Source organism: Brassica rapa, chromosome A01 (genome assembly GCF_000309985.2).
Source record: "Brassica rapa cultivar Chiifu-401-42 chromosome A01, CAAS_Brap_v3.01, whole genome shotgun sequence".
Taxonomy (NCBI): Eukaryota; Viridiplantae; Streptophyta; class Magnoliopsida; order Brassicales; family Brassicaceae; genus Brassica; species Brassica rapa.
In genome coordinates this window covers 4,367,062-4,392,332 of record NC_024795.2, presented here as the reverse complement: position 1 = coordinate 4,392,332, position 25,271 = coordinate 4,367,062, and the positions used below count along the sequence as shown (strand labels likewise).

Genomic DNA, 25,271 nt, shown 5'->3' with positions numbered 1-25,271 from the left:
AATTAGTTCATTGTTTATTATTGTAATGTAATTGTATTGTATTGCGGTTACGATAATAAATTATTCTTTTATGTTAGACAGTTGAATCACACTTTGTAACTTATATGTGTTTTGCATAATTGCAAAGCTAAACTATACAAGTAAAAATATAGTCACGGAATAAATGTGAGAAATTTATTACAGTTTTGTTATTTCCTTTTTCAATTGTTTTTCTTTTGCCTAAAATTTGATATATTTAGGCGAAAAAGAAGACTTAAAGTTAGGGAAGTAAAAAAAAGAAAGAAAAGAGACAAATCCCACCAGTCGTGTCTTCTTGTTCATCCTTTGTTTCCTTCTCACTGTTAGAGCAACTGCAACGGTGATTTTAGATGAGTCCTTACCATTAATCCTTAGCATTATTTCAATATAATATTATTATTTTGGTTTAATTAGCTAGGGATCAATCCTTCAAGAAGGATTGGAAGGACTCAATCCTTAACACACGTGTCTCTCTCTATCTCTCCTCCCACGCTCTCTCTCTCGATCTCTCCTTGCTCCATCATCTCCCACCATGATCCTATCTCTCTCTCTCTCTCTTTACTTCATTTCTCTCACTCGGACACTGCAAATTGCCAGTCGAGATTTGTCACCGCCTGTTTTATAATTCCTCTTCTCCCTTTTCGTTTTTTCCCCGTATCAATGGATCCTACAATTCCTCTTCAATCATATTTGTGGGTTTGTTTTGGTGTTACTGCAATCATGACGTGGGTTGTTCCTTGAAGTTAGGTTGTTAAAGAAATTAGAATTTTTGCTAAGGTTTTTTTTTTTTTAAATGACTTGTTTGTGTCTGGCAGGGGAAGTGAAATGGCTCTTATCAATTTGGAAGCTCATGTGTTGCTGCTCAGTGGGGGATTCGTCGTCCTCATGTTGCAGTCAAAGCTTCTTTTTATCCAACCAGATTGGAATCTCACCATGACAAGTAAGAGTCTTTAACTTTACCATGCCTTAATTTGTTGAGATTGCTTCTTCCCATTGCATATAATTGCTGTAAAGTGTTTAGTCTTACTGCTTTGTAAAGTTTCATGTATCTGAGAGGCTAATGAAGTTGTCTTTATTTTGATATAACCTTCAGCAGTTGCATCAGCCAAATAAATTGTTTGGGAGCTTCACAGTCGAGTATGTTTTCACATGGCTCCTTGCCCTTCTTGTCACTTGTAATGGGACAGTCCCGTAATTCACATTCTCGTAGAGGAGCTCGCTTCACCGTTAGGCCTTAGGTTGAGTAAACAAAATATACTTTTGAGTTTATGTCGTGGATCCCAATAACGTCGGAACGTTACGGATGCAGTAGAAGTGAATGGAGGGATTATTGTGTCGGTGGTGAAGAAGGAAGATTGGTTTAAGAAGCAGAGGAGCCGAGTGAAAGTGATTGACTATGGCGAAGCTGTCATCATGCCTGGTCTTGTTGATGTGTAAGTTTGATCTTAAACCACATCACCAAGGACTCGGTTCTGTGTAGTTTATGCTTCCTTCTGGAACAATGGCTGCTGCTGCTGGTAATCAAATCATGTTTCAATTACTTTGAGACATGAAACATGAACTCTTTCTTTTTTTTTTGAACTTCATGAATACAAAACGCTAAGGACTCCAATTCAAGTAACACCATTGGACTTGATTCTTTTGATTAAGTCCTTAACTATTCAAAAAAAAAAAACCAAATTTTTTTAATGTTTTAATAATGCTAAGGACTCTAATTAGAGTAACACCATTGCATATGCTCTTATTAACCTTACTTAAAGTCGCAAACTTTGCTTCGAATTCAACCCATCTCTCATCTCCTCTTCCCCCTTCGCAATCAAATCTCCAACGAAATCAATCTCTCTGCTCAATTCTCACTCTTCTGCTGGGTTTCGAGAATTCTCTAATGGAAGGCGGTTCCGCTTCGACTTTGTCAAACGATGAAAACCTCGTCGTCTCCTCCGAGGATTCTTCTTCTCCGACAGAGAACGGTCTCGAGCTTCGTCTTACGTTGAGCCTCGGTCGAAAAGGGTATCGAGATTGTAGGGCTTCTCACGCTAATGATGATTCTTCTTCTTCTTCATCGTCATCACCTTCTTCCTTGAGTAGCAGAGCTAGCGTAACGGCTGGGATCAAGCGAACAGCTGATTCCATGGCACCACCTACTAGTGGGTGAGATTCACCTCTCCTTTAGCAAAAGCCTTTACATTTATCATGGATTTGATGAGACAAAAATGTTCCTTTTGATCAGTTTTATCTGGAGAAAGGTTCAACCTTTATTACGTAGATGACTTTGAATGTATCTTCTTGATCTTAGAAGAGGTTGTTGGGATCGTTGTATCATTTTTTCCATAGGTGACAATCTCGAGGGAAGTGAATTTTGTTTTGGAATGGAGTGGTTGAATCCTGTAGAGTGATGTTTCTTTCATGTTATTGATTTTTGTGTAGAGTTGTCTTGATCTGAGCATGGTTCACGTGTATGATTTTACAGGCTTGGAAGTGTTAAGTCAAATCCTTTTTGTCTTTACTCAGCTTTTGAGAAACTTGTGAAATTTGCAGGCAAGTTGTGGGGTGGCCACCAATAAGGACTTACAGGATGAACAGTATGGTTAACCAAGCCAAGACATTGGCCATGGAAGATCCACAACAAGTAAACAGAAATACAAATGATGCAACAAAGATGGGAAGCTCGATGTTTGTGAAGGTGACTATGGATGGTATTCCCATTGGAAGGAAAGTCGATCTGAATGCTCATAATTGCTATGAATCCTTGTCCAACGCTCTCGAAGATATGTTTCTCAAACCCAACACAGGTGAATTTGGTAGTCTCTTCTTTTATGTTCCTTTAGAGTCTTTTGCTGGTCTTGGACCGAGAAATGATGAATGTTTCTGCAAAATCAGTTTCAAGCACACAAGAAACAGATGGTCACTTGGAAACAAGGCTCAAGATACTACCAGATGGGTCTTCTGGATTAGTACTAACATATGAAGACAAGGAAGGAGATTGGATGCTTGTTGGTGATGTTCCGTGGAGGTATGAATATATAAATATGCTCATGCTTTCTATGTTGAGTACAATGTTAGCTCCAAAATTTGAATCCTGAATTGAGTTTTACTTGTGACCAGGATGTTTATTGGTTCTGTGAAAAGGCTCCGGATAATGAAAACATCAGAAGCTACTGGTGCAGGTACATTTACTGATTACATCAAACACCTCTTTTGATATTAATATATCTTTTTCTTTTGTGTCGTTGTGACCATGTTTGTATAATCCTTGTTTGCAGCTAAAATGAACTTATAAAGCATATAAATAAACTACAAGAACCCTTTTATGTTTGAAGCAATAATAAGACAGATCAAAAGAGAAGACAACAACAATGTAAGAATATTCTTGCCTTCACAGTTTTTTTGGCTCTGCCATTTATTTAGTTAGCTATATTGTTCAACTTTGTAAAAATCACAAAACGTTTCAGAGCAATGCACAAGTTAATAATAAACATTTGTAAAGAGAGCAAAGTTATTCTACATGTAATAAGGCAAATCAAAGATCTCTCTCTCTCTCTCTTCTACATACATATCAGTTTAAGCCACACTCCTCTTCCATCACGCCCTAAAGAAGGTCATTTACAGGTGAAGCACTAAACACCGATGGCTGTTGTTTCTCGGCCAAGCCACAACGGCTAGTGTTTTCCTCATTACTATTGCTTTTCCTCCTCGGTTTAGCTTCTCCGAGCATCGAGATCACGTCTCTCATCGAAGGTCTGTCTTTAGGGAGCTTCGCGGTGCAGAGAAGAGCTATTTGTAGAACCAAAAGCATCTCTTCTTGAACATATCTGCAGTTTCCAACGTTAGGATCCAATGCTTCTTCCAAAGATATGTTGTCTCTTATCTTCTTCCTCACCCATCCCACAATGTCTACGGACTCTCCAAACTCCGGGTCCAACGGTCTTCTTCCGGTTAACAGCTCTAGTAAAACGACGCCGTAGCTGTATATGTCTATCTTCTCGTCCACCTGCAGCGTGTATCCATACTCTGCAAAATAATAAACCAAATTAGAATTATCGAACCGGTTTATAACCAAATTAAAATTAGCATACCGGGAGCGATGTAACCGTAAGAACCGGCGACCATTGAAACGGTTTCCTTCTTCCTCGCCATCATCCTCGCGAGGCCGAAGTCGGCGATCCTGGCGTCGAGATTCGCGTCGAGCAAGATGTTGTTCGATTTGATGTCTCTGTGGATCACCGGAGGATGACAATCGTGGTGGAGGTAGGCGAGGCCGTGAGCTACACCGAGCGCGATGTTGTAACGGGACACCCAATCGACGAGCATCCTCCCGGCGGCGTTTTTCCCGTGAATCGCGTCGCCGAGGTTGCCGTTGAGCATGAACTCGTATACGATCATCATGTTTTTATCGTTGTACAGGAATCCAAGGAGCCTCACGATGTTCCTGTGACGTAACTTCCCGAGGAGGTTCACTTCGCCGACGAAATCTCCGGTGGTTCCGTCCTCGATATCCGCGGCGGATCTCCAGAGCTTCTTCACGGCGAGTACGGTCGTCGATCGCGACATCTCCGCTTTGTAGACGATTCCCGTCGCTCCCATTCCGATCATGTTCGATTCCTTGACGCATGCGAGGATATCGGAGGCGGTGAACCCTAGCCGATGAAACGCCATGAGCCTCCACGGCCATTCGCCTTTGCTCGCCGTCTCGTCGCTGAAGAATCCGTTGGAGTACCATCTCTTGTAGAGAGTCCTCGTGACGATGACGAGGATCCCTAGGAGTAGAGCCGATGCGATCCCGATCAACCACCCGACGACGATTCGTTTCCCGTGGAGGCTCTTGTGACGTGAAGCTGCGTTTTGGGAGTCGCTACACGGCGGGAGAACGCCGCCGCAGAGACCTGAGTTTCCTCTTAGGTCGTCTGGATTGATGGTTCTGAGGAAGCCGTTCGTAGGGACTGGGCCTGTGAGTTTGTTGTAGGAGACGTTGAGGAGTTCCAGCGCTGGAGATGTTCCGATGCTCTCCGGGAGTTTGCCGGTTAAGGAGTTGTTGGAGAGGTCAAGCACGGCTAATGCTGACATTGTTGTGACCTGTCTAGGGATATCTCCGGTTAGTTTGTTGTTTCTTAGGTTGATGGTTACTAGCTTCTCGCATGAAGCAATGCTGGAGGGGATAGTGCCTGAGAGAGTGTTTGATGAGAGGTCGAGATTTGAGAGTGAAGGACAGTCTTGAAACTGGTCTGGTACTTCTCCGGAGAGATCATTCTCGGCGATTAAGAACGCTTGGAGGTTATGAATGGAGAGGATCGTGGAAGGGAGGGAGGAGCTGATCTTGTTTCTGGAGAGATCAATGAAAGAAAGGGAAAGTGAATCCGATAAGTCTCCGGGGATCCCTCCGGTGAGGCGGTTGTTGGCTAACTCGAGCCTTTGTAGCTTCTCAAGCTTGCCGAAGCCGATGGGGATGGAACCGTTGAGGAGATTGTTCTGCATTCTGACGCGAACTAGAGACTGACAAGTGGAAAGAGTTGTTGGAATTGGACCGGAGAAGTTGTTGTTGAACAAAATGAGCTTGGTTAGATTCCCCTTGCTGCATAATGTGGAAGGAATCTGGCCGGAGAAGGAGTTTGTAGAAACGTCAAGCCACTCTAACGGAGAATTCTTCCCGAGGTCGCTTGGTAGCTCGCCGGAGAGCGTGTTGTTCCAGAGCTCGAGGGTATGTAGCTCCGCCAGATTGCTGATCTCCGGAGGAACAGAGCCAGAGAGTTTGTTGCCCATCAGGTTCAGTAGCTGAAGATTCTTCAGCTCTGTTATCTGCACTGGAATCTCGCCGGATAACGCGTTCTGGGAGAGATCAAGATACGTGAGAGTGGTAATGTTACCGATCTCTGGCGGTATTTTACCGGTGAAGTGGTTTTGGTAGAGGTAAAGCGTCTCGAGTGACTTTAGCTTCCCGAGCTCAGAGGGAATCGGACCACTGAGCTTTCCTGTGGCTAGATCAAGGTACTTGAGGCTATTGATGTTCCCAAACTCCGGTGGAATCGGACCTTCGAACTCGTTGTAACCAAGAATGGCTGTTTCAAGTGAAGACAGCTCACCGAGAACTCTAGGTAACTCGCCGGTGAGATTATTGCCGGATAATCCAAGATATTTCAGCTTCTGCAGGTTCTTGAATGAGCGTGGAAGTGACCCTTGAAAGAAATTCCCACGGAGATCAAGAACTTCTAAAGAGACCAAGTTCCCGAGATCTTCAGTTAGGTTTCCAGAGAGATTGTTCCCTGAAACATTGAGATGAACGAGTCCATGTGTTTCGTTGCCAAACACGAAAAGATTGCCGGTGAATTCGTTCTGGCTGATGTCTACAGATTTCAACGGAGGGAGCGATGTCGGAAGCAGAGATTCGAATCCGTTGCATGAGATGTTGAACGAGACAAGGCTTGTTAGCTGTTTGATGGAGTCAGAGATTTTACCCGTGAGATTCATTCCCGACAGGTCGAGCTTCTCAACATTGCCGTGGGAGTTGCACTGAACACCTGTCCAGCTGCAATGATCGTCGGTTCCTGACAGCTTCCAGTCTTTGAGAAAGTTGAGAGGATCGGTAAGAGTTGATTTAACCGAGAGCAAAACAGAGAGCTCATTGCCATTGTCGATGGAAGCTGAAACAGAGGAGGTAGAACCAATGTAATAACAGTAGTAGAGGAAGAGAACGATAACCTTCATCTTCATCTTCTTCCTCTGTCTCACTGAAACTCGTCTCCTTTAGTGCATTACCAAGAACAAGACAAAGTGAACATGCAAGGAAGTGGTGGAGGAAGAAGAGTAGAATAAGAAGAAACTTGGCAAGTAACTGCTTGCTCTGTATATATATAAATCTATATCTATGTTTTATATATATGTATAAAAATGAATCTTGGTTTTATGTGGATCTAGTGATCAACGAGTATGTATGATTAAATGTTCTAATGAAAAAGAAAAACAAGATCTTGGAGTTATTTGAGAAATTTCATAAGACACTGAACATGTGAAAGAGAGAATGTGTTTTTTACAACTACAACTAATCCAAAAATGTTTACGGTCTTTTAAATTAAAAAACAAAGTCAACTATGATTTGCTGTATATTAAGTTTTGAATGTGCCAATTAGCTTAGGATTAATACATAATTATATGCATAAAATTATACAGACACTTGGTGTGTACCATACTCTCATCGTTAGCTTGTGCTTAACTTCATTCCCTTTCAGCTTTTGTAGAATGTCTTTATTTATTTTCTCGCCTTTTTTCTTCTTTTTGGGTCTTTTCATGCTTACCTTCTAAGAAAGTTTTAAATCTAAAATGCTGCTCAGTATGGCAAATATTATATGAAATATTACCAACATAGATTAAACCATATTTATATATTTTGTATCTACATTTGTATGTAGCCAGCGAGGTGAACGTTCTAACCATCAGAATGGGTGATACACATGTGATGAAGATGAATTAGATGATGACGCTACCTTTCTCTACTAAATTTTTAATTTCAGATAGTTCCAAACCGTTACATTGATAATTAAGCATCAACAATAATGAAAATGCTATCACGTTTCTTCTCACTCCCTTTTGAATTTGGTAAAGTTTCTTTCTTCTACGTGTTAGTTAATAACTTAATACTTAATAGAAGCAAAGTCGAACCGAACCCACCTCATCGCCATTATATGGAGGCATATCTTTTATTAAAAAAATTCAATCAAGAGTTACCATGATGCATATAATATTTATAATGTATGCCACTGCAGAGAGTGCAGGCTTGTTACTGTTCCTTCATCTGCATGATTGAGTAGATAAGAATCTTTCCATGTTACAGGTTTTAATAAATATGGCAGTGTAAATATATGTATATAATAATGTTTTTAAGTAATAACTAATAACCGGATATTGATCAAATCAAATTTTGTAATACTCCAACAATTACCCACTCCTCTTACTGGTTCATGTTTATACAGAAAACGTTGCTTCACATGCACTCATGTGGGCCGGTCTTAAATATGTTTGTTGTTACGTTTCTTATTATTTGTAGTTTTTAAGAAAACATTCCGATCCTTAGTTAAATTCTTCATTTGCTAATCCTTTCGATCGTTGGATAAAATACTTAAAATTCTACGATTGTTCACTAATTGGTTGGATATGATAACTGCAGGTATAGTATTACACATTTAGTTTTGAACATTTAGTCCGATATAGTTATAGCTAGAACTAGTAGTAAAATATAACAAAAACTTGAAATATTGAAATAAATAAATTATATCACCCAAAACTCCAAAAGTACACACATTGGATGGTTGTGGCTATATATTAGATGTCTAGATCGTAAATATAAATAAATACTTACAAGAGGAGGGTTCACGGCTTAATGGGACGCATGTGGATCAACACCTTAATCACTTACTTTAGTATCAATTTTGTATTATTAGAAAGAGAAACCTAATCTCACAAAGCACATAAAACTCTTTGCAAATGGTGTTTTGTGGATTTTTAAATTCCTAATTAAACATTTAAAATATCAATAGCATACACTATAAAATAAAATAATTAATTAGCAAATATGCTGACGGTTTTTTCACATGGCCCATCGGATTCGTCAGACTTGTGTCCAGCTTTTTTTCCTTTCGATCTGCACGCATGTGCCGCTGCCACGTGTATTCCATGGGATCACCGAACCCAAAAATGGGCTTATTATGTGACGAAACGAATTAAATGTCAATTACAATTGGGCTTAATGTTAACAGCCCATTACTGAGACAATGACGTTATCCTATCAAGGAACGGCTTTGGTAGTGACACGTCATGATTCTCCCGCCAACCACACCAGATCCTTTGGCTTTCATCTCCTTCCGCCTCGACTCTTCCGTGTCTCTCATTTCATCGATAAGCACGAGGATGGCTTGTTTTCGTTCGATAGGATCTTTAACTTCTCTCACTCATTCTCCTCGAGATGTTTCACGCTCCTCAGGTACTGTTTCCTCACTTTCTTCCTTTGTATCCCTTCGTGTAAGAATCGGTAGTGGAATCTTTGTGTTTGAATGTAGGTTTGATTATCGATTCCCCTGGAAAATTCCGATAGAATGCTGATTCCGTTACTGTTACGCGAGATTCTAAATCTATTATGAGAGATTAGGGTTCATGTCTGAAAAAAAACAACTCATTGTAATAGAACGAACACGTCGGATCCTTACCATTAATACATTGTGTAAAATGTAATTAAGAACCAGTTTTGATCCCTTTTTAAAAAAATTGTAGGCATTGTCTTAACTTCATGTTCTGTTCATCCCATCACGCGCTCCACCTTCACTGGCTCTCCCATCTCCCTCCCGCGACTCCAGCCACCATCTCAAACACCTACAAGACCGCGTAACCTCGTCCCAATCACGATGATGGTGAAACCAACGCTCCAGTTCATCCAAGGAACAGACGAGATGACCATCCCTGACGTCAAGCTGACTCGGTCAAGAGACGGATCCAACGGAATGGCACTCTTCAGTTTCGACCAGCCATCGGTTTTCGACTCGAGCGGCGAGGTCGGGGAGATAACCGGACTGTACATGATCGACGAGGAAGGTGTGATTCAGTCCACCGACGTGAACGCCAGATTCGTTAACGGGAAACCTGAAGGCATTGTGGCCAAGCACGTGATGCGCACGCCGAAGGAATGGGATAGGTTCATGAGGTTCATGGAACGGTACTCTGACCAAAACGGTTTACAGTTCGTTAAGAAGCAATGAGCTGGACTTTGTTGTATGTTACACATTTTTATTTCATTAGAGATTTTGATTACTATATTTCCAAAACCTAAATATTTAAAAAAAACAAGAAACGGTTACTTACAATCCTATATATAGCCTAAGAAGCTGTTAGAGATAGTTTTTATTATGGAGGAGAGGGGAGGGAGACACATCAAAGCATATGCATAGTCCCTCCTAATGGCATCAACGTTGTTACTCGCTTCCTTTGCCGTTTTCTTGACGTTAACGTTAACGTTACCATCTCCGTCAACTTCTACGGAAGTCTCTCGACTCGACGTCCTCGGATGGGTTTGCAACAACGGCTCCGTCCCGGACCAGGAGGCTTACCGGAGATCTTATCAGATCAATATCGACAAGACCAGAGATGACATGAGGAAACTCAAGTTCGGGACACACGAAGACGGTGTTCCTCCTCAGAAGATGTACTTCTTGTCGCAATGCGTTAGCGATCTCTCGCCTGATGAATGTAGTCTCTGTTGGTCACGCGCCACCGATCTCCTCTTTAATTGTTTTCCTTCCCCCGGTGGTCGGTTTTACCTCGACGGTTGTTTCGTTAGGGCTGATAATTACAGCTTCTATCGCGAGCCTGTTACACGTCAAGACTCCAAGGTTCTTGTTCTCTTAACTTGGCTAACACGTAACCTAATTGTTATTGTCCTTCTTCGTTTACTTGGTTAACACGTAACCTAGACCTAATCGACCATTTTGGGGGACTTTAGATATGTGGTGGTGATGAGTCGTCGTCGTCTAGAGAATTCAAAGGCTTAGTAAAGGAAGTAACCAAGTCCATTGTTGACACGGCTCCATATAGTCAAGGCTTCTCGGTGGTGGCTAGGAAGAGCGTACACGGTTTAACTGCTTACGGATTAGGAATATGCCGGCAAACGCTAGACGAAGAGTTGTGTCAACTGTGCTTAGCAGATGGAGCTTTATCGGCAACTAGCTGCTCACCAGCCACAGAAGCCTTTGTCATGAATGCAGGATGCTACTTGCGTTACTCTAACTATACCTTTTATAACGAGCGTGAATTGCTTTCTATGAGTATGTCTCTTTAACTCGTGTTTTTTTTTCAAATTGTGATTAGTCTTTTTTTTTTTAATCATAACAGTTTTTTTTTTTGTGGAGTAGGTTTAACGAAAGAACATGTTCTGCGTATACTGGTGATTTCTATGGTGTGTGTCTTGGCTATTGCATCTGGATTTTGGTGTGGAAAGTGCATTTATTTGGGAGCTAGTTCAAAGAAGAAGCTTAAAGGTAAGAGATCCTTGTTCTGCAATTAAATAATATAGCTCTGGTTAGGTCATTAGGAACTAAGACTAAAAAAAGTTATCACTTGTTTGGACATCTAAGGATAGAGAAGGAGTCAAAGTCTGTATCTAATAACTCAAACTTGATGTGCTTTAAGTATTCAACTCTTGAGAAAGCAACCAACAACTTCAATGAGAGTTGCAAGCTTGGTGTTGGAGGATATGGTGAAGTCTTCAAGGTTGTTGTCTTTTTTTTTTAATATGTATATCCTTGTCTACAATTTTAACATTGTCTCTTAAGAAGACTTTTATGTCTTTTTATGACAGGGAACTCTGTCTGATGGCAGAGAGATCGCTATAAAACGTTTGCATATATCAGGAAATAAGACACGAGAAGAGATTCATAATGAAATAGATGTGATTAGCAGATGCCAACACAAGAACTTGGTCAGGCTTATAGGTTGCTGCTTCACTAACATGAATAGTTTCATTATCTATGAGTTCCTCGCTAATTCAAGCCTTGATCACATCTTGTTTAGTAAGATCTCTTCTTTGAATCACACATGCTTGATCTTCTTGCCTGGTTGCAAACACTACTAACTTTTATTTTATTTTGAAATGGAAATGAAGACCCGGAGAAGAAGAAAGAGCTAGAGTGGAAGAAGAGACGGGCAATAATCTTGGGAACAGCAGAAGGGTTGGAGTATCTTCATGAAGCTTGTAAGATCATTCACAGAGATATTAAAGCAAGCAACATACTCTTAGACTTAAAGTACAAACCGAAAATCTCAGATTTTGGTTTAGCAAAGTTCTATCCAGAAGGTGGCAAAGACATCCCTTCGTCCTCTCCCTCTCCCTCTCCTTCTCCCATTGCTGGCACACTGTAAGTCCTTTCAACACAAAGAATTTACTAGAGATTTGGTTTTAGTATTTGAAAACAAAATGGTGCTGTTTTACAGAGGATACATGGCTCCTGAATACATTAGTAAGGGAATACTAAGCAACAAAATCGACGCTTATAGCTTTGGAGTCCTTGTTCTTGAAATAACCAGCGGGTTTAGAAACAATAAGTTCCGGTCTGATAACTCCCTTGAAACCTTAGTTACTCAAGTGAGTCTCTTCATTCTTTCAGATCAGTCTTTAACTCAATATAGCTATACCCATTTCTCAAATAACTTTGTTGAACAGGTTTGGAAATGTTATGCTTCAGACAAGATGGAGGAGATGATAGACAAAGATATGGAAGAAGAGACAGATAAGACAGAAGTGAAGAGAGTGATGCAGATCGGTTTGTTATGCACACAAGAGTCTCCACAGCTTCGCCCAACAATGTCTAAGGTTATAGAAATGATTAATTCTACGGATCTTGTATTGCCCACTCCTACTAAACCGCCTTTCCTTCATGATTCTATGTAGAAAATCATATTCATACCTTTTGTATAAATCCTCCACTCTTCTTATAACAACACATCACAAAAAGTATATTTCGTTTCATATATGTTATTTATCTTGTTCTCCTAGTTAGCCTAGGCCCAGTTTGAATTAAACATAAACATAAACAACAACAGTTTAAGCAACAAGAAGAAGGAAATAGTTGGGAAAGAAGAACCGATAGAGTTGAACTAAGAGCATGATTATCGCTCGTATCTAAGACCCATTTCTTCTTATTTTGGGTCGAAAAATTAATCAAAAATAGCTGTAAATATAACAAACGGGCCGGAGAACTTCTTAATTAAGAAATTTATTTCTCCGTCCTTAAGGGGCAGGTGGCAGCAAATGAATGGATGTAGGGTTAGAGGAAGAAAAACTCGTGTTTGCTGTTTTCATTTTCGACATCTTCTTCTTGTTTGGAGCTCGTCGGCGATTCAATCGCCATAGCTGTAATCCGTCAAAATCGAAACCGCCTCCCTGCATGTTCTCTGTGTAACTCCTCTCGAAACCGTATCACCCCATCTCCAACCGTCTCTCTCCATCTCCTCTGTCGAAATCCCCTCGGGGAAATCGAAACCGTGTCACCCCATCTCGGCGAAATCGAAACCATCTCACTCCATCTCCTCTCCGAGCATAGGCCAAAACGAGGTACGTGTTCCTCCTCTGTAGTTTAATTCAAGAATTTGGTTGGGATTATACGATTCAGTATGTGCTTGTATGGCTAGTGTTGAATTAATTTGTTTGTGATAAAAGTATACTGATGAACTATGCGATGATCGAATTCCTTAAATAGTCTAGTGTTGAATTAATTTGTTTTTGAAAAATTTGCGATGATTCTCTTTGTTTGAATTTTTTTTCGAATCTCGGTTGCTATATGATACTATAGATTATGTGAATCTCATCTGCTATCTGAATCTCCTCGTTTGTTACATTGTTAAGTCTTCCTATTTTTTATCTGAATCTCGTCTGCTATTGCTATCAAAATAGATTGGTAGATTGACTATTGTTTTAAATGTTAGCTCTGCTTTTGTACCATTTCACTGTGGTGGTTAATGCTTGCCAACTGTTGTTTAGTTTGAAACCAAATTCAGATTTACATTTAATTGAACTGGAATCTGTTTGTAACCAAGTTTGCTTGATCTTGAACGAAGGGTGATAATTCATTTGCTTGAGAAGTGTAGGTAATGCTTGCGAAGTGTAGTTTGTTTGTAACCAAGACTTCGTATTGTTTGCTCTTAGTTTAGTGTAGGTAGTTTGAAAGTTCAAACGAAATCCCGTTTTGATTTAATGAGCCTATAGAATTGAAAGCTTTGTAGTAGTAAAGTGTAATAACTTTTGATTAGACATTGGTAGTTTATGGTTAGTCTTTAGTATTGGAACTTATTACACTTAAAGTTTCACCTATTTAAAGAAACTCATCCTCCTTTATATCATATACTCTCCATCATCTTCTTTCTCTCTTCTGTTTTCAAACGAGTAACCATTCCGGCTTCTCTTCATTACTCTCTTCTCTGTTCTTGTATTTATCGATTCGATGCATCCATATAATAATTCCCCTAGCTATGTAGGACTTCTCAACAGTCAAAATGAGAGACAGGGAAACTTTCCTTATGAGAGTTTTCCTTCTACTATGAACATTGGAGGCTCAGATATCCCTCCCTTTAGTTCACAACAGTCTGAGGCTCCAAGTCCCCAAGAAGACACACCAGCCCAACGTAGGGAGAGAAAAAAATGGAGCCCTGCCGATGACGAGGTTCTAATAAGTGCATGGTTAAATACTTCTAAGGATACTATAGTTGGTAATGACCAAAAGGGAGGGACTTTCTGGGAGCGCGTTGGAGAATACTTTGCCGAATCTCCGCATGCTAAAGCGAGTGGTGACAGGAGGATGCATCTCAACTGTAAGCAAAGGTGGCACAAGATCAATGATCTCACAAACAAATTTTGTGGGGCCTTTGCAGCTGCCGAGAGACAACAGAGTAGTGGTCAGGGTGAGAATGATGTACTCAAGGCCGCTCATGATATTTTCTACAGTGATTACAAAATCAAATTTAACCTTGAGCACGCATGGTGTGTGTTGAGGTATGAACAGAAATGGCTCAACCTCAACACTCCCAAGGCTACTGGCCCTGCAAAGAGGAAAACTGGTGACGATTCCGCACAATCTTCAAGTGTCAATGTCGATGATCATCAGATACGGCCTGAAGGGATCAAGGCTGCAAAAGCAAGAAGGAATAATGGTTCAGGGAAGGCTCTCGTTGATTATAAGACCGTTTGGGAGATCAAGAAGGATGATTTGGCTATGAAGGAAAAACTGTCAAGGCTGGCTATTCTAGACACTCTCCTTGTGAAAAAAGAACCCCTAACTGAGACTGAAGATGTTGTCAAGAACAAACTACTCCTCCAGTATTTCTGAGAATGATGTGTTCCAATAATGTGTTCTATGGTTTTATCTGTTGCTTTGTTTGTATGTTCAATATGTTTATGCTCGTTGCTTCATGTTTCTGGTAGTTGCTTCATGTCTGTTGCTTACTTAATTTGTATGTTGACTCTGTTCCCTTCTAATATTTATGAAAAAGTTTCACTTGTGGTTCAAATAATTTTTTTAAATGGTCAATCTGTTGCTTACTAATTCTCTTAATTTACTAATTCTCTTAATTTTGACTATGTTCCCTTCAGTGTGTATAATTTACTAATTCTCTTAATTTTTTTTTGCAGGTTAAGTAACAATGGGACTTGATTACAGTTATAGTCAGCCATCACAATCAGATACGTTTGGTGGGCACACAGTATCCAGTGGCTACGACGAGACAGCCGATCTTATTCGCCGGGATCAAGAAGAAATAAGAGAGAACTTTGCTGAGCAGGTTCATTACCCGCCTCAACCTGAGGTGGAGTTTGGAATCCCGCAGATATGTTACTGTGGGCGTCAACCCCTTCTCGCAAGCTCTCCTTCTCGAGTTCATCCAGGTAGACTATACTACACCTGCGCAAATGTTGATGATGGTGACTGCCACGTTTGGAAGTGGTGGGATGTCGCCGTTATGGAAGAGATGAAAGCAAGGGATTTACACACCCTCCAACTGGCTGAAAAGGTAGATTCTCTTACCCTTATGGGTGACTATGTGACTGAGCAGAAGGTGGCTAAACTAGAGGAGATGGTTTCTAAGCTAAGTAACAAGAATCCAGTGTTCACCAATCGGTTTGAAATGGTAGTTGCTTTCATTGTTGTTTTACTCGTAATATGGATGATGGTCATGTTTATGTAGACTGCTTATGTATTTTAGCTGTAATGGTCGGGTTGTTGCTTTGCGGTTTGTAATAAGGACTTATGTATTAGGGACCAAAATCATTTGGATTTGGTGTTGTATTAAACTTTTCTCATGACGGTATGGTGTTGTGATCACGGGAGTTAGAAACATATAAACACGTGAAACAACACAACAAAACAAGCAATCAACTGTCAGAAGAAACTAATAATCAAAGATTGTGTGCTATAAAACATCACGGGAGTTATCATATCTGGTGTCACAAGACTTCAAACTATTAACATCACGGGAGTTATAGGGAAATAAACAGAAGGAAAACATTGTGTGCTATAAAAATATAACATCTTCTCTCATTACCTTCACCACATCTCATCTCTCTTGAACTCTCTTTCCAAACATTTCCTCTCAATTCATTTTTTTGGAAAATGGCTTCTTCTTCTCATTATCATTATCACAAAGATGATGATGTTGAATTTGAATCCCTTTTTGAAGAATTATTAGAAATCCCTGATACTTTTCCCGAACCGAAAGAGCGTAAAAAACGTATATTTATTGAGAGAAACCGGGAAGAAGGCCACATCAACCTGTGGAATGATTATTTTTCTGAAACTCCTACATACCCTCCCAATATATTCCGACGACGATTTCGAATGAGCAAGTCATTGTTCCTGCGTATTGTGGATTGTCTCTCTACGGAAGTAGCTTATTTTGCTCCAACACAAGATGCAGTCGGAAGATCAAGTCTATCACCGCTCCAGAAATGCACTGCAGCCATTCGTCAATTAGCATATGGTGGTGGGGCTGATACAGTTGACGAATATGTAAGACTTGGTGAAACCACAGCTCGAAAATGCTTGCACCAATTTACCGCGGGAATTATCGACTTGTTTGGAGATGAATACCTAAGACGTCCAACAGCGGAGGATCTAGAAAGACTACTCGCTAAAGGAAAAGAACGTGGATTTCCCGGAATGATTGGAAGCATCGATTGTATGCACTGGGAGTGGAAGAATTGCCCCACCGCTTGGAAAGGTATGTATTCACGAGGAACCGATAAACCAACAATTGTGTTGGAGGCCGTAGCTTCTTATGACCTGTGGATATGGCACACTTTTTTTGGAGCTCCAGGTACTATGAATGATCTTAATATTCTAGATCGATCACCTGTTTTTGATGACATTATTAACGGCATAGCTCCGCAAGTCAACTTCAATGTCAACGGAAGGGAGTACGATTTCGCCTACTATCTCACGGATGGTATTTATTCGGAATGGGCGACATTTATTCAATCTATCCGACTACCACAGGGTCCAAAACATTCACTATTTGCTAAAACCCAAGAATCTGTCCGCAAAGATGTTGAGCGTGCCTTTGGAGTCCTACAAGCTAGATTCGCCGTTATTAAAAATCCTTCAAATTTATGGGATAAATCTAAGATAGCAAATATTATGAGAGCATGTATCATACTCCATAATATGATTGTCGAAGATGAACGACGTACACAGACTCAAGATGAGACGTTTCAAGATGAGGATATTTCTTTTTCCGTCAAGATGCCTACCGAGCTTTTCAATACACTTGATCGTCGGGCAAAAGTTCGGGGTAGACCAATCCATAGACAATTAAAACTTGATTTGATCGAACATATATGGGATCAATTTGGGTATGAAAATTAAGTTTTCATGTTTAAGTTTCTATGCATTTAATAAAACATATGCTTTTATGAAATTTTTTTTCAAAATTGTAATCTTTTTTTTTTAATTTTTGTTCAACTTTGTTATTTTCTTAAGTTTAATGTTATATGTTTTATTATAAAGTCCTACCAAATATTTTGCAAAATAAAAAAAAAATTACTATTTAGCTAAGAACCTACAAAAGTATCTACCAATAATCTTCACTTTTAATCAAGTATCTTAGCAAAATCTCTTAATCTAATTATATTAATAAACTAACCTAAGATATGCAATAAAGTCCTAGCAATGAGGATGCTCTAAGTTTTTTGGTAATGTCGTGACCGGTACACTTATTTAGAATATTTTGTATTTGTTTTAGAAAATTTGACATACATGTGAGTCAGCCGTCGTTGACACACATGACGATTTATGTCTGGAAAATATGAACACATGAATTCAAATTTGGAAAATAAGTTTTTTGGTAATGTCGTGTACACTTATTTAGAATATTTTGTATTTGTTTTAGAAAATTTGACATACATGTGAGTCAGCCGTCGTTGACACACATGACGATTTATGTCTGGAAAATATGAACACATGAATTCAAATTTGTAGATAAACGCAACTATTATATGCTACCATATTCCAGAAAGATTAAACAATCATCAATGGATCTTAATTTCAGTGTTCGTAGTGAAAATCATTTTCCAGGAGTCTTTAGTAAATAACTCATTGTAACACTATTGGGTGAGGGTGACCGACATGTTGCAGGATCTTAAATTATTAAAATCAGGTTGTTCCAAGTTTATTTGGACAGCTCCACCACTCAATGTCAAGATGCTGGTCCCACACAAAATAATAGAGTTAACATGTATTCTGGTACTGGTCTATGTTTTCCTTCTACGTACTAGAACATTCTCATTTTGAGGGTGATGACCCCTTCTACCAAAAAAAGAAAAATGCTTGTCTTTCTAAAAATCTATAATTCAAGCCATACAAGTTCACGTGGTTAGATTCAAAGATAAAGCAGTCCGGGTATATATCACTTTAGAAAGATAAAAAATATCACAAATGAAACCTACTTAGTACTGATTAGTTTGTCACATACTACAAGAATTAAAATAGCTATGCCCTGATATTTTTCTAAAATATGTTCCAAAGTTGTATAGTTTCACTTTATAATATTTTTTTTATAAAGTAAAAGGGTCATCCTTAAAGAGGTGCAAAATCTATTGAAATATATAGGAACAACCATGGGAGCGGATGTAGTTGTGGCTGTAGCCTCAGTTATAATTGCAGCCTTTATTGTAGCTATAATGATAATGATAGATGCAGCTTCAGGCATCACTAGAGTTTGTGTTGTTTGGGCCAAAGTCATTATGTCGAAGGTTGCGATTGTAGAAATAATCTCACAAGTGGTTGCAGTTTGAGGAGCTGACATGGAAAAACTATAATCTCAACCTTGTGATTTGTACACGGTTTTCACTAGCGATTGTGGAAGCTTAAGACCCAAATGTCTACAATTATCGTATTAGAATTGTGGCCAGGAGTACATCAAATCGACCATATGATATTGTGTTACTTTTTTTTGGTGTAAAGATATAGTGTTACTTTTATCTTACACAACAGTTTTTTTGTGGAGATGGTCGACTTCTCCCATTCTCGTTGGATCAAGTCAATGCTGTTCGGTAAGGAGTAGCTCACTTGAGACATGAAGGGTGTGGAAGATGAATGATTGATATCCCATATTTATTGCTTTTTATCACGTCATTTTTGATATACTGTCCTTGTTGCTCTTTATTGACCTGACCTTTAACTGCTAACATATCTTAATAATGTCAGATCCGCGAACACATGGGTCGGCGTACCGGAGTTTTAATTTTTTTTTCTTGCGACTCCAATCATCTATTCCTGTGTATATTTCAAGTTAATAAATAAAAACATCCGGCTTTTCACAGATTCAGGTTTATGTTCGGGATCTCTGGCTTAAGCAAGAATATGAAATTCAGATTCCAGATATCAAGACAATGTCTATGATTTTCTTGGAGATTTTATGGATCATCGGGGGCATATTAGTTGTTGGCGGTTGGAAGGAAGAGGTTGTGCTGAAAGCTACTTCAGTAGAGTAATACAGTGATGAATTAATTGCATTTACTTTTTTTTTTGTCGCTGAATTTATTGTATTTACAAATACTCTATTCCTGAGATTAGAATTTTTTAAATTTATTTTTTTGTTTTAAAATGATAGATTTTCTAAAATTTTAAGGTACTTTTAGTAGTTTTTTTTTTTGGAAACAAATGGAGTATCATTTTTGAAATATTTAGTATAATACCCGCTGAAATTCGGATTTTTTACTAGTATTATCTAAAATAATACTTTTACACCGATAAAATTTTGGGCGCCAACATCTACAAACAAGTGATTATTATTCTACCGGGCATAGGTTTTACGACTAGCTCTTCCAACCATATTACTATTGTGATATTTACAAAATAATTCATTATTCACATATCACTGCTTTGTGGCTATAAATTTTGTAACTAATTAATACTCCATCCTCCGTTCCTAAAAATCTATATTTTAGAATATTCATATTTTTTAATAAAAATATTGAAATTTAGCTATAAGTACATAGTTTTTTTGTAATTTTATATTTCCTATACTTTTAAACCAATAAGATCTTAAGAAATGTAATTAATGTTTTTGAACTTCACAATTTCTCATTATTAATTGACAAAAATTACATTGAAAATATAAAATATGTATCTTTTTGAAACAAAAGTTTTATCTAGAATATATCTCTTTTAAGAACGGAAGGAGTACATAAAACAAACGTGGCTTGTTTAGTAGTACTGTACTATTTAATCCCCCAAAGCAGACCACTGAACCATGCATCTTACAAATTCTCGATAATAACATACACACTCATCCTTTCTCAAAAAAAAAAACATAAACAATCAGTCTTACAACAGTTGCCAAATACCATTCAAGATGTAAGCAACGCCTCTAATCTTCACCTTTTCTGTAGAGTGTTATATTATCATATTTCATTTTTTTTTGTCAACAATATCATATTTCATATAGATCAATATCATATTTCATATAGATTTGAATATATATGGGATATTTTAGTTAAAAATTGTTTAAATAACATATCCGTGACAGGGAATACGGCAACAGCACAGAGAACGGCATTGGCAAAAGTAACGGCATCGGCAACGGCCATGGCATCGGTAATGGGTATGTAAACGGCCATGGCATCTGTAATGGGCATGGCAACGGCCATTGCATCGGTAATGGGCATGGCAACGACAACGGCTACGTTAATGGTAATGGAAAAGTTAACGGAGAAAAGATGAAAAAAATGAAACCAATGGATAGTGAGATGCTGAGAGAGCAAGGCCACATAATGGTTGATTTTATTGCTGATTATTACAAAAACCTTGAAGACTCCCCTCAGGATTTTCCTGTTCTTTCTCAAGTTCAGGTTTGTTCTCTTCTCTCCCTCTTTGTGTATATATAAAAACGATAAATATATATCAGGTATTGTTTTACTACATGTATGTAAATGTAACCTCTCGTTATTTGTTTCTATGTGGTCATTTATGTAATTCTATAATCATTAATCATCTCTCTATATAGAAAAGTACAAAAGCAATACAAGTACTTTAATTAGAGTAATATTTTCTGAATTTTTACTATATAAAGTATATCTTGTGGGTGATTTGACGCAGCCTGGTTATCTCCGGGACATATTGCCTGATTCAGCACCTGACCACCCTGAACCGTTGAAAGAACTTCTACACGGTACGTAATACAGTTTTGTTTATGTTTAACGCAGCATGCACTTTTTCACGCACGAACATTTCATATCTATGTGTTTTCTTTTGTAACCTAGCACATCTATATGTTATTTATTCACGTTTTTAATAATTTGAATTTTGTCATAATTTATAGACGTTTCAAAGAAGATAATTCCGGGTCTAACTCATTGGCAGAGCCCGAGTTATTTTGCATACTATGCGTCAAGCACGAGTGTGGCCGGATTCTTGGGAGAGATGCTAAACGCTGGCCTGAGCGTCGTCGGTTTTACCTGGCTCACTTCTCCTGCCGCCACTGAGCTCGAAGTCATAGTTCTCGATTGGCTTGCCAAATTGCTCCAACTTCCCGACCATTTTCTCTCTACAGGTTCTTGATTGTTTAGCGTTAGAGCACCCACATTGGTGGAGTGTCTCGAATGATTAGTCCATATGATTTGCATAAATGTTCTTTTAACTGGTGAAATGTAGCTGGCCGCAGAATTAGTTACAAATTTATAGTTATTGATACGTTTAGAGTAAAGAAACTATGACCACACATGAAACTGTGGTCCAATTGATTATTAACAACATTTGTAACTACTAAATGATATAATAAAAGAATAGAGCATATATTTTTGACTGTATCCTTTATGCATTTAATTGAATGATTTGACAAAAATGAAGGGAGGGGAGGAGGAGTGATCCAAGGGACAGGATGTGAAGCAGTGCTTGTGGTGGTATTAGCTGCCAGAGACAGGATAATGAAAAAAGCTGGCAAAAATTCACTCTCTCAACTTGTTGTATATGCATCCGACCAAACTCATTCTAGTTTTCGAAAGGCTTGTCTGGTTCGTATATATATTTTCTTAAAACACTAAATTAATTGATTAAATAGTTATACAAGTCATATATATGTGGTGATCTTTTATATAGATCGGTGGAATACATGAAGAAAACATTAGGTTGCTCAAAACAGATTCTTCCACAAATTATGGAATGCCTCCAAAATCACTTGAAGAAGCTATTTCTAGTGATCTCGCTAAAGGATTTATCCCTTTCTTCATTTGTGCTACAGTAATTACTTAAACTAGTTTTAAATTAATAATTAATTTAATTAATTAATAACTATATGAAAGAAGTATATGTTTTTGTTGTCAACCAACAATATGGATTATAGCTATTTTTGTTATAATTTATTTGGCCTAAATATATATATGTGGCTTGTCAGGTTGGCACAACATCTTCAGCTGCAGTTGATCCGTTGGTCCCATTAGGAAAAATTGCAAAGGTAAATAAATATACACATATATAGTACTAACTGTAATTGACTAGTTTATATATCTATATATGGTATGGAGTGCATAAACCATGTTCTTAACCTAGTTCCTCCACATCAGTTATCACATTGCGTCAGCTACTGCAAATATACTTAATTAATGTATGATTTAATTTGGCTAAATAAATATTGATGTTGTGTAGAGCTACGGGATATGGATGCACGTGGATGCAGCTTATGCTGGGAATGCATGCATATGCCCAGAATTTCGAAAACATATTGACGGAGTTGAAAACGCAGACTCCTTTAACATCAATGCTCATAAATGGTTATTTGCTAATCAAACTTGTTCACCACTTTGGGTTAAGGTTGGTTCTTATCCCTTTTCTCTTAGTGTATAGTACTACTAGTTAGTTACTTTCATCAGTTTCAGATTATTATACTGTTTAGTCACTTTATATCCAACAACTTTTTTGTTTGTTTGGAATTACTATAAAGGATCGGTACTCTCTCATTGATGCTCTCAAAACAAATCCTGAGTATCTTGAATACAAGGTAAAAGTCCCTCATGTTCTTTATTGTGCTAAGAACTAGTAAATACCATTATTCTGAAATGACGATCGAATTATGTTGTCATTCAAGTAGCAAGATGTATATGAAAGGATTCAAAAAAATACTACTAAGATATATCAGCATATATATCGTTTTGTGATTAAAATGGCCCGTTAGCAAAGATACTTAAATTTTCATATGTGTTTAGGATGGAAAATATGTTGTGTGAGAGTAAATATATAATCTACATATGGTTCAATGGATATCAGGTTTCTAAGCGGGATGAGGTCGTAAATTATAAAGATTGGCAAATTTCTCTTTCTCGGAGATTCAGGTTCGTCGTACTTACAATTGAGGTTTATAAGTTGTACTATAAACTTATATAAATGTTTTTACCAAAAAACAAACTTATATAAATGTATGTGGTACTTACACAGATCACTAAAGTTATGGATGGTCTTAAGGCTCTATGGTGCCGAGAACTTGAGAAACTTTATAAGAGACCATGTCAATCTCGCCAAGAATTTTGAAGATTATGTAGCTCAAGATGCTCATTTCGAGGTAATAAATATATATGAAACAAAGAAATAGAAAACTTATTTAAACGTCACATGTAATTGATTTTGTAATAAATATTATATTTTTTCCTTAGGATCAACCAAAAAAAAATTATTGGTTAATACTCCATCCGTTTCTAATTGATCCATGTTTTAGAAAAATATTTTGTTTCTAAAAGATCAATATTTTAACTTTTCAATGTATATAATAATGTCAAATTGTAAACTTCAAAAACATTAATTGTGTTTACTGAATTTTGATTGGTTAAAAGTCATAAGAAATAGTTAAATACGGAAAATAATACATATATCAAAATTTTACGTATTTTTTAATAAGTGTAAAAACTCTAAAATAAAGATCATTCTGACAATGTTTCTTATATAAATGTGAAGGTCGTCACTACTCGGTATTTTTCACTCGTTTGCTTTCGATTGGCCCCTGTTGATGGTGATGAAGACAAGTGTAACGAACGAAACCGTGAATTGCTTGCGACCGTTAACTCCACTGGCAAGATCTTCATCTCTCACACGGTGAGTTATATCTATATAACAAATAAAATATCATATTTTGTTTTGGAAAAGGATTAGTTTAATAACTAAAAACTGAAACGTATCTAAATTCTGTCAACAGGCTCTGTCAGGAAAGTTCATTTTACGATTTGCCGTTGGTGCACCGTTGACAGAGGAGAAGCATGTGACTGAAGCGTGGCGGATTATACAGAAGCATGCCACCGAATTTATCCACAACAAAAAAAAATGAGAATATTTTTGAAAAACCTATCTGTCAAATTCCTTTTCGCACAATTATATTAAAGTCTTCTCCATATACAACTACTACAACAAAACAGGGATTAACGACTGCGCTATTCGTCACACAAGCGATTTAGTGACGATTCTCCAATCGTAGTTAGTAGCTCATTGTAATGCATCACTCGTCGTAGCAAGGAACAATTCTTTAAATTGTCGTAAAATAATTCTTCGTAATGATTACTATTGGTATTTTTTTACTAATGATTGCTATTGTTTGTATGCTTGACAATATTTCACGAAATAAAAGGCTCTTTGTATCTTAATTTGCCAAAACTGAAAGTAATAAAACTTAGTATAATAAGTGATTGAGTTTGATGTACCGCTATCACTTATAAAAAACGCTCAAAATTAACTAATTTCGCAATTTTTTAAAAAGTGAGAAGCTCCGGATTTTCGCCTGTAATCTCTCTCCAAAATCCAAAATAAAATTTTAAGAATTCTGATTTAAGGAAATTAGTTTAGGATTTGGGCCTGGCCAAATTAATAAAGACTTATTCTTAGGTCCACCCCCTAGGGTGAACCTCTAGGTTCACCAACCAATAGGATTTTTTTATTTTATATTCGATATCTTTTAAAAAAGGAAACAAAATATTATCAAATTATATTATGTTTTTAAAATTAAAAAGTAAAAAAAAATAGTAATAATTACAAAAAAAATATTTTACGTCGTCAGCATAACATTAAACCCTAAACCCTAAATTCTAATACCTAAACCCTTAATCCTAAACCCTAAACCCTTGGATAAACCCTAAACTCTAGGATAAATCCAAAACTCTAAATCAAAATCACTATACACTAAAACATTCAAGCGTTTAGGGTTTTAGTGTTTTTTATTTAGAGTTTAGGATTTATCCAAGGGTTTAGGGTTTACCCAAGGGT

The 25,271-nt window shown here is 37.8% G+C and overlaps 6 protein-coding genes across 16 annotated transcripts; 5 read left to right on the top strand and 1 right to left on the bottom strand.

The window, feature by feature from the left end:
- The first annotated feature begins 130 nt into the window (after nucleotides 1-130).
- Nucleotides 131-3,524, top strand: LOC103854273 (auxin-responsive protein IAA11). Of its 7 annotated transcripts, none has more exons than XM_033290313.1 (7): nucleotides 371-765; nucleotides 834-958; nucleotides 1,115-2,169; nucleotides 2,557-2,810; nucleotides 2,899-3,031; nucleotides 3,124-3,185; nucleotides 3,282-3,524. In XM_033290313.1, the coding sequence occupies exons 3-7, from the start codon at nucleotides 1,718-1,720 to the stop codon at nucleotides 3,296-3,298; spliced, it is 918 nt and encodes a 305-aa protein (XP_033146204.1). In that variant the 5' UTR covers nucleotides 371-765; nucleotides 834-958; nucleotides 1,115-1,717; the 3' UTR covers nucleotides 3,299-3,524. The 7 variants fall into 7 exon arrangements, 6 of the variants coding, with proteins under 6 accessions (XP_033146212.1, XP_009129458.3, XP_033146204.1 ...); XM_033290307.1 differs by having other exon boundaries at nucleotides 1,112-2,169; XM_033290314.1 differs by having other exon boundaries at nucleotides 371-958; nucleotides 1,115-1,256; nucleotides 1,328-2,169.
- LOC103854284 (MDIS1-interacting receptor like kinase 1) lies at nucleotides 3,476-8,551 on the bottom strand. Its single transcript, XM_009131218.3, has 2 exons — nucleotides 4,095-8,551; nucleotides 3,476-4,029 (listed from the first exon to the last, which is right to left on the bottom strand). The coding sequence occupies exons 1-2, from the start codon at nucleotides 6,721-6,723 to the stop codon at nucleotides 3,608-3,610; spliced, it is 3,051 nt and encodes a 1,016-aa protein (XP_009129466.1). The 5' UTR covers nucleotides 6,724-8,551; the 3' UTR covers nucleotides 3,476-3,607.
- A 232-nt stretch (nucleotides 8,552-8,783) lies between these two features.
- Nucleotides 8,784-9,862, top strand: LOC103854241 (photosystem II reaction center PSB28 protein, chloroplastic). Its single transcript, XM_009131177.3, has 2 exons — nucleotides 8,784-8,986; nucleotides 9,274-9,862. Exons 1-2 carry the CDS (start codon nucleotides 8,821-8,823, stop codon nucleotides 9,753-9,755), a joined length of 648 nt encoding a protein of 215 aa, XP_009129425.2. The 5' UTR covers nucleotides 8,784-8,820; the 3' UTR covers nucleotides 9,756-9,862.
- Nucleotides 9,863-9,899: 37 nt separating this feature from the next.
- Nucleotides 9,900-15,841, top strand: LOC103854252 (putative cysteine-rich receptor-like protein kinase 43). Of its 4 annotated transcripts, none has more exons than XR_004457554.1 (8): nucleotides 9,900-10,385; nucleotides 10,496-10,817; nucleotides 10,905-11,030; nucleotides 11,132-11,262; nucleotides 11,351-11,561; nucleotides 11,654-11,906; nucleotides 11,983-13,102; nucleotides 15,173-15,841. XR_004457554.1 is itself a non-coding variant. In XM_009131187.3 (8 exons), the coding sequence occupies exons 1-8, from the start codon at nucleotides 9,954-9,956 to the stop codon at nucleotides 12,437-12,439; spliced, it is 1,854 nt and encodes a 617-aa protein (XP_009129435.1). In that variant the 5' UTR covers nucleotides 9,900-9,953; the 3' UTR covers nucleotides 12,440-15,841. The 4 variants fall into 4 exon arrangements, 3 of the variants coding, with proteins under 3 accessions (XP_009129435.1, XP_033146124.1, XP_033146116.1); XM_009131187.3 differs by having other exon boundaries at nucleotides 11,983-12,133; nucleotides 12,212-15,841; XM_033290233.1 differs by having other exon boundaries at nucleotides 11,084-11,262; nucleotides 11,983-12,133; nucleotides 12,212-15,841.
- Nucleotides 13,989-14,870, top strand: LOC108871109 (glutathione S-transferase T3-like). Its single transcript, XM_018657178.1, has one exon. It carries the CDS (start codon nucleotides 13,989-13,991, stop codon nucleotides 14,868-14,870), a length of 882 nt encoding a protein of 293 aa, XP_018512694.1.
- Nucleotides 15,842-20,254: 4,413 nt separating the features above from the next.
- On the top strand, nucleotides 20,255-24,651 carry LOC103854232 (probable tyrosine decarboxylase 2). 2 transcript variants are annotated; one of them, XM_009131166.3, is made up of 13 exons: nucleotides 20,255-20,390; nucleotides 20,563-20,884; nucleotides 21,132-21,204; nucleotides 21,355-21,585; nucleotides 21,882-22,045; nucleotides 22,131-22,271; nucleotides 22,426-22,485; nucleotides 22,677-22,841; nucleotides 22,972-23,028; nucleotides 23,295-23,359; nucleotides 23,463-23,586; nucleotides 23,976-24,113; nucleotides 24,214-24,651. In XM_009131166.3, coding segments are annotated over exons 1-13 (1,671 nt in total). In that variant the 5' UTR covers nucleotides 20,255-20,388; the 3' UTR covers nucleotides 24,343-24,651. The 2 variants fall into 2 exon arrangements, with proteins under 2 accessions (XP_009129414.1, XP_033146134.1); XM_033290243.1 differs by lacking the exon at nucleotides 22,972-23,028.
- The last annotated feature ends 620 nt before the right edge of the window (nucleotides 24,652-25,271 follow it).

Bases quoted from the DNA above. Each gene is read 5' to 3' on its own strand.
- LOC103854273 (XM_033290313.1), top strand. From the start codon at position 1,718: ATGCTAAGGACTCTAATTAGAGTAACACCATTGCATATGCTCTTATTA. The intron at 2,811-2,898 runs GTGAATTTGGTA...CTGCAAAATCAG, and splicing joins GTTTCTCAAACCCAACACAG to TTTCAAGCACACAAGAAACA. The intron at 3,032-3,123 runs GTATGAATATAT...ACTTGTGACCAG, and splicing joins GTTGGTGATGTTCCGTGGAG to GATGTTTATTGGTTCTGTGA.
- LOC103854284 (XM_009131218.3), bottom strand. From the start codon at position 6,723: ATGAAGATGAAGGTTATCGTTCTCTTCCTCTACTACTGTTATTACATT. The intron at 4,030-4,094 runs GTATGCTAATTT...ATTATTTTGCAG, and splicing joins TTACGGTTACATCGCTCCCG to AGTATGGATACACGCTGCAG.
- LOC103854241 (XM_009131177.3), top strand. From the start codon at position 8,821: ATGATTCTCCCGCCAACCACACCAGATCCTTTGGCTTTCATCTCCTTC. The intron at 8,987-9,273 runs GTACTGTTTCCT...AAAAAATTGTAG, and splicing joins AGATGTTTCACGCTCCTCAG to GCATTGTCTTAACTTCATGT.
- LOC103854252 (XM_033290225.1), top strand. From the start codon at position 9,954: ATGGCATCAACGTTGTTACTCGCTTCCTTTGCCGTTTTCTTGACGTTA. The intron at 11,263-11,350 runs GTTGTTGTCTTT...TTTTTATGACAG, and splicing joins GATATGGTGAAGTCTTCAAG to GGAACTCTGTCTGATGGCAG. The intron at 11,907-11,982 runs GTAAGTCCTTTC...GCTGTTTTACAG, and splicing joins TCTCCCATTGCTGGCACACT to AGGATACATGGCTCCTGAAT.
- LOC108871109 (XM_018657178.1), top strand. From the start codon at position 13,989: ATGCATCCATATAATAATTCCCCTAGCTATGTAGGACTTCTCAACAGT.
- LOC103854232 (XM_009131166.3), top strand. The intron at 23,587-23,975 runs GTAATAAATATA...ATAAATGTGAAG, and splicing joins CTCAAGATGCTCATTTCGAG to GTCGTCACTACTCGGTATTT. The intron at 24,114-24,213 runs GTGAGTTATATC...TTCTGTCAACAG, and splicing joins AGATCTTCATCTCTCACACG to GCTCTGTCAGGAAAGTTCAT.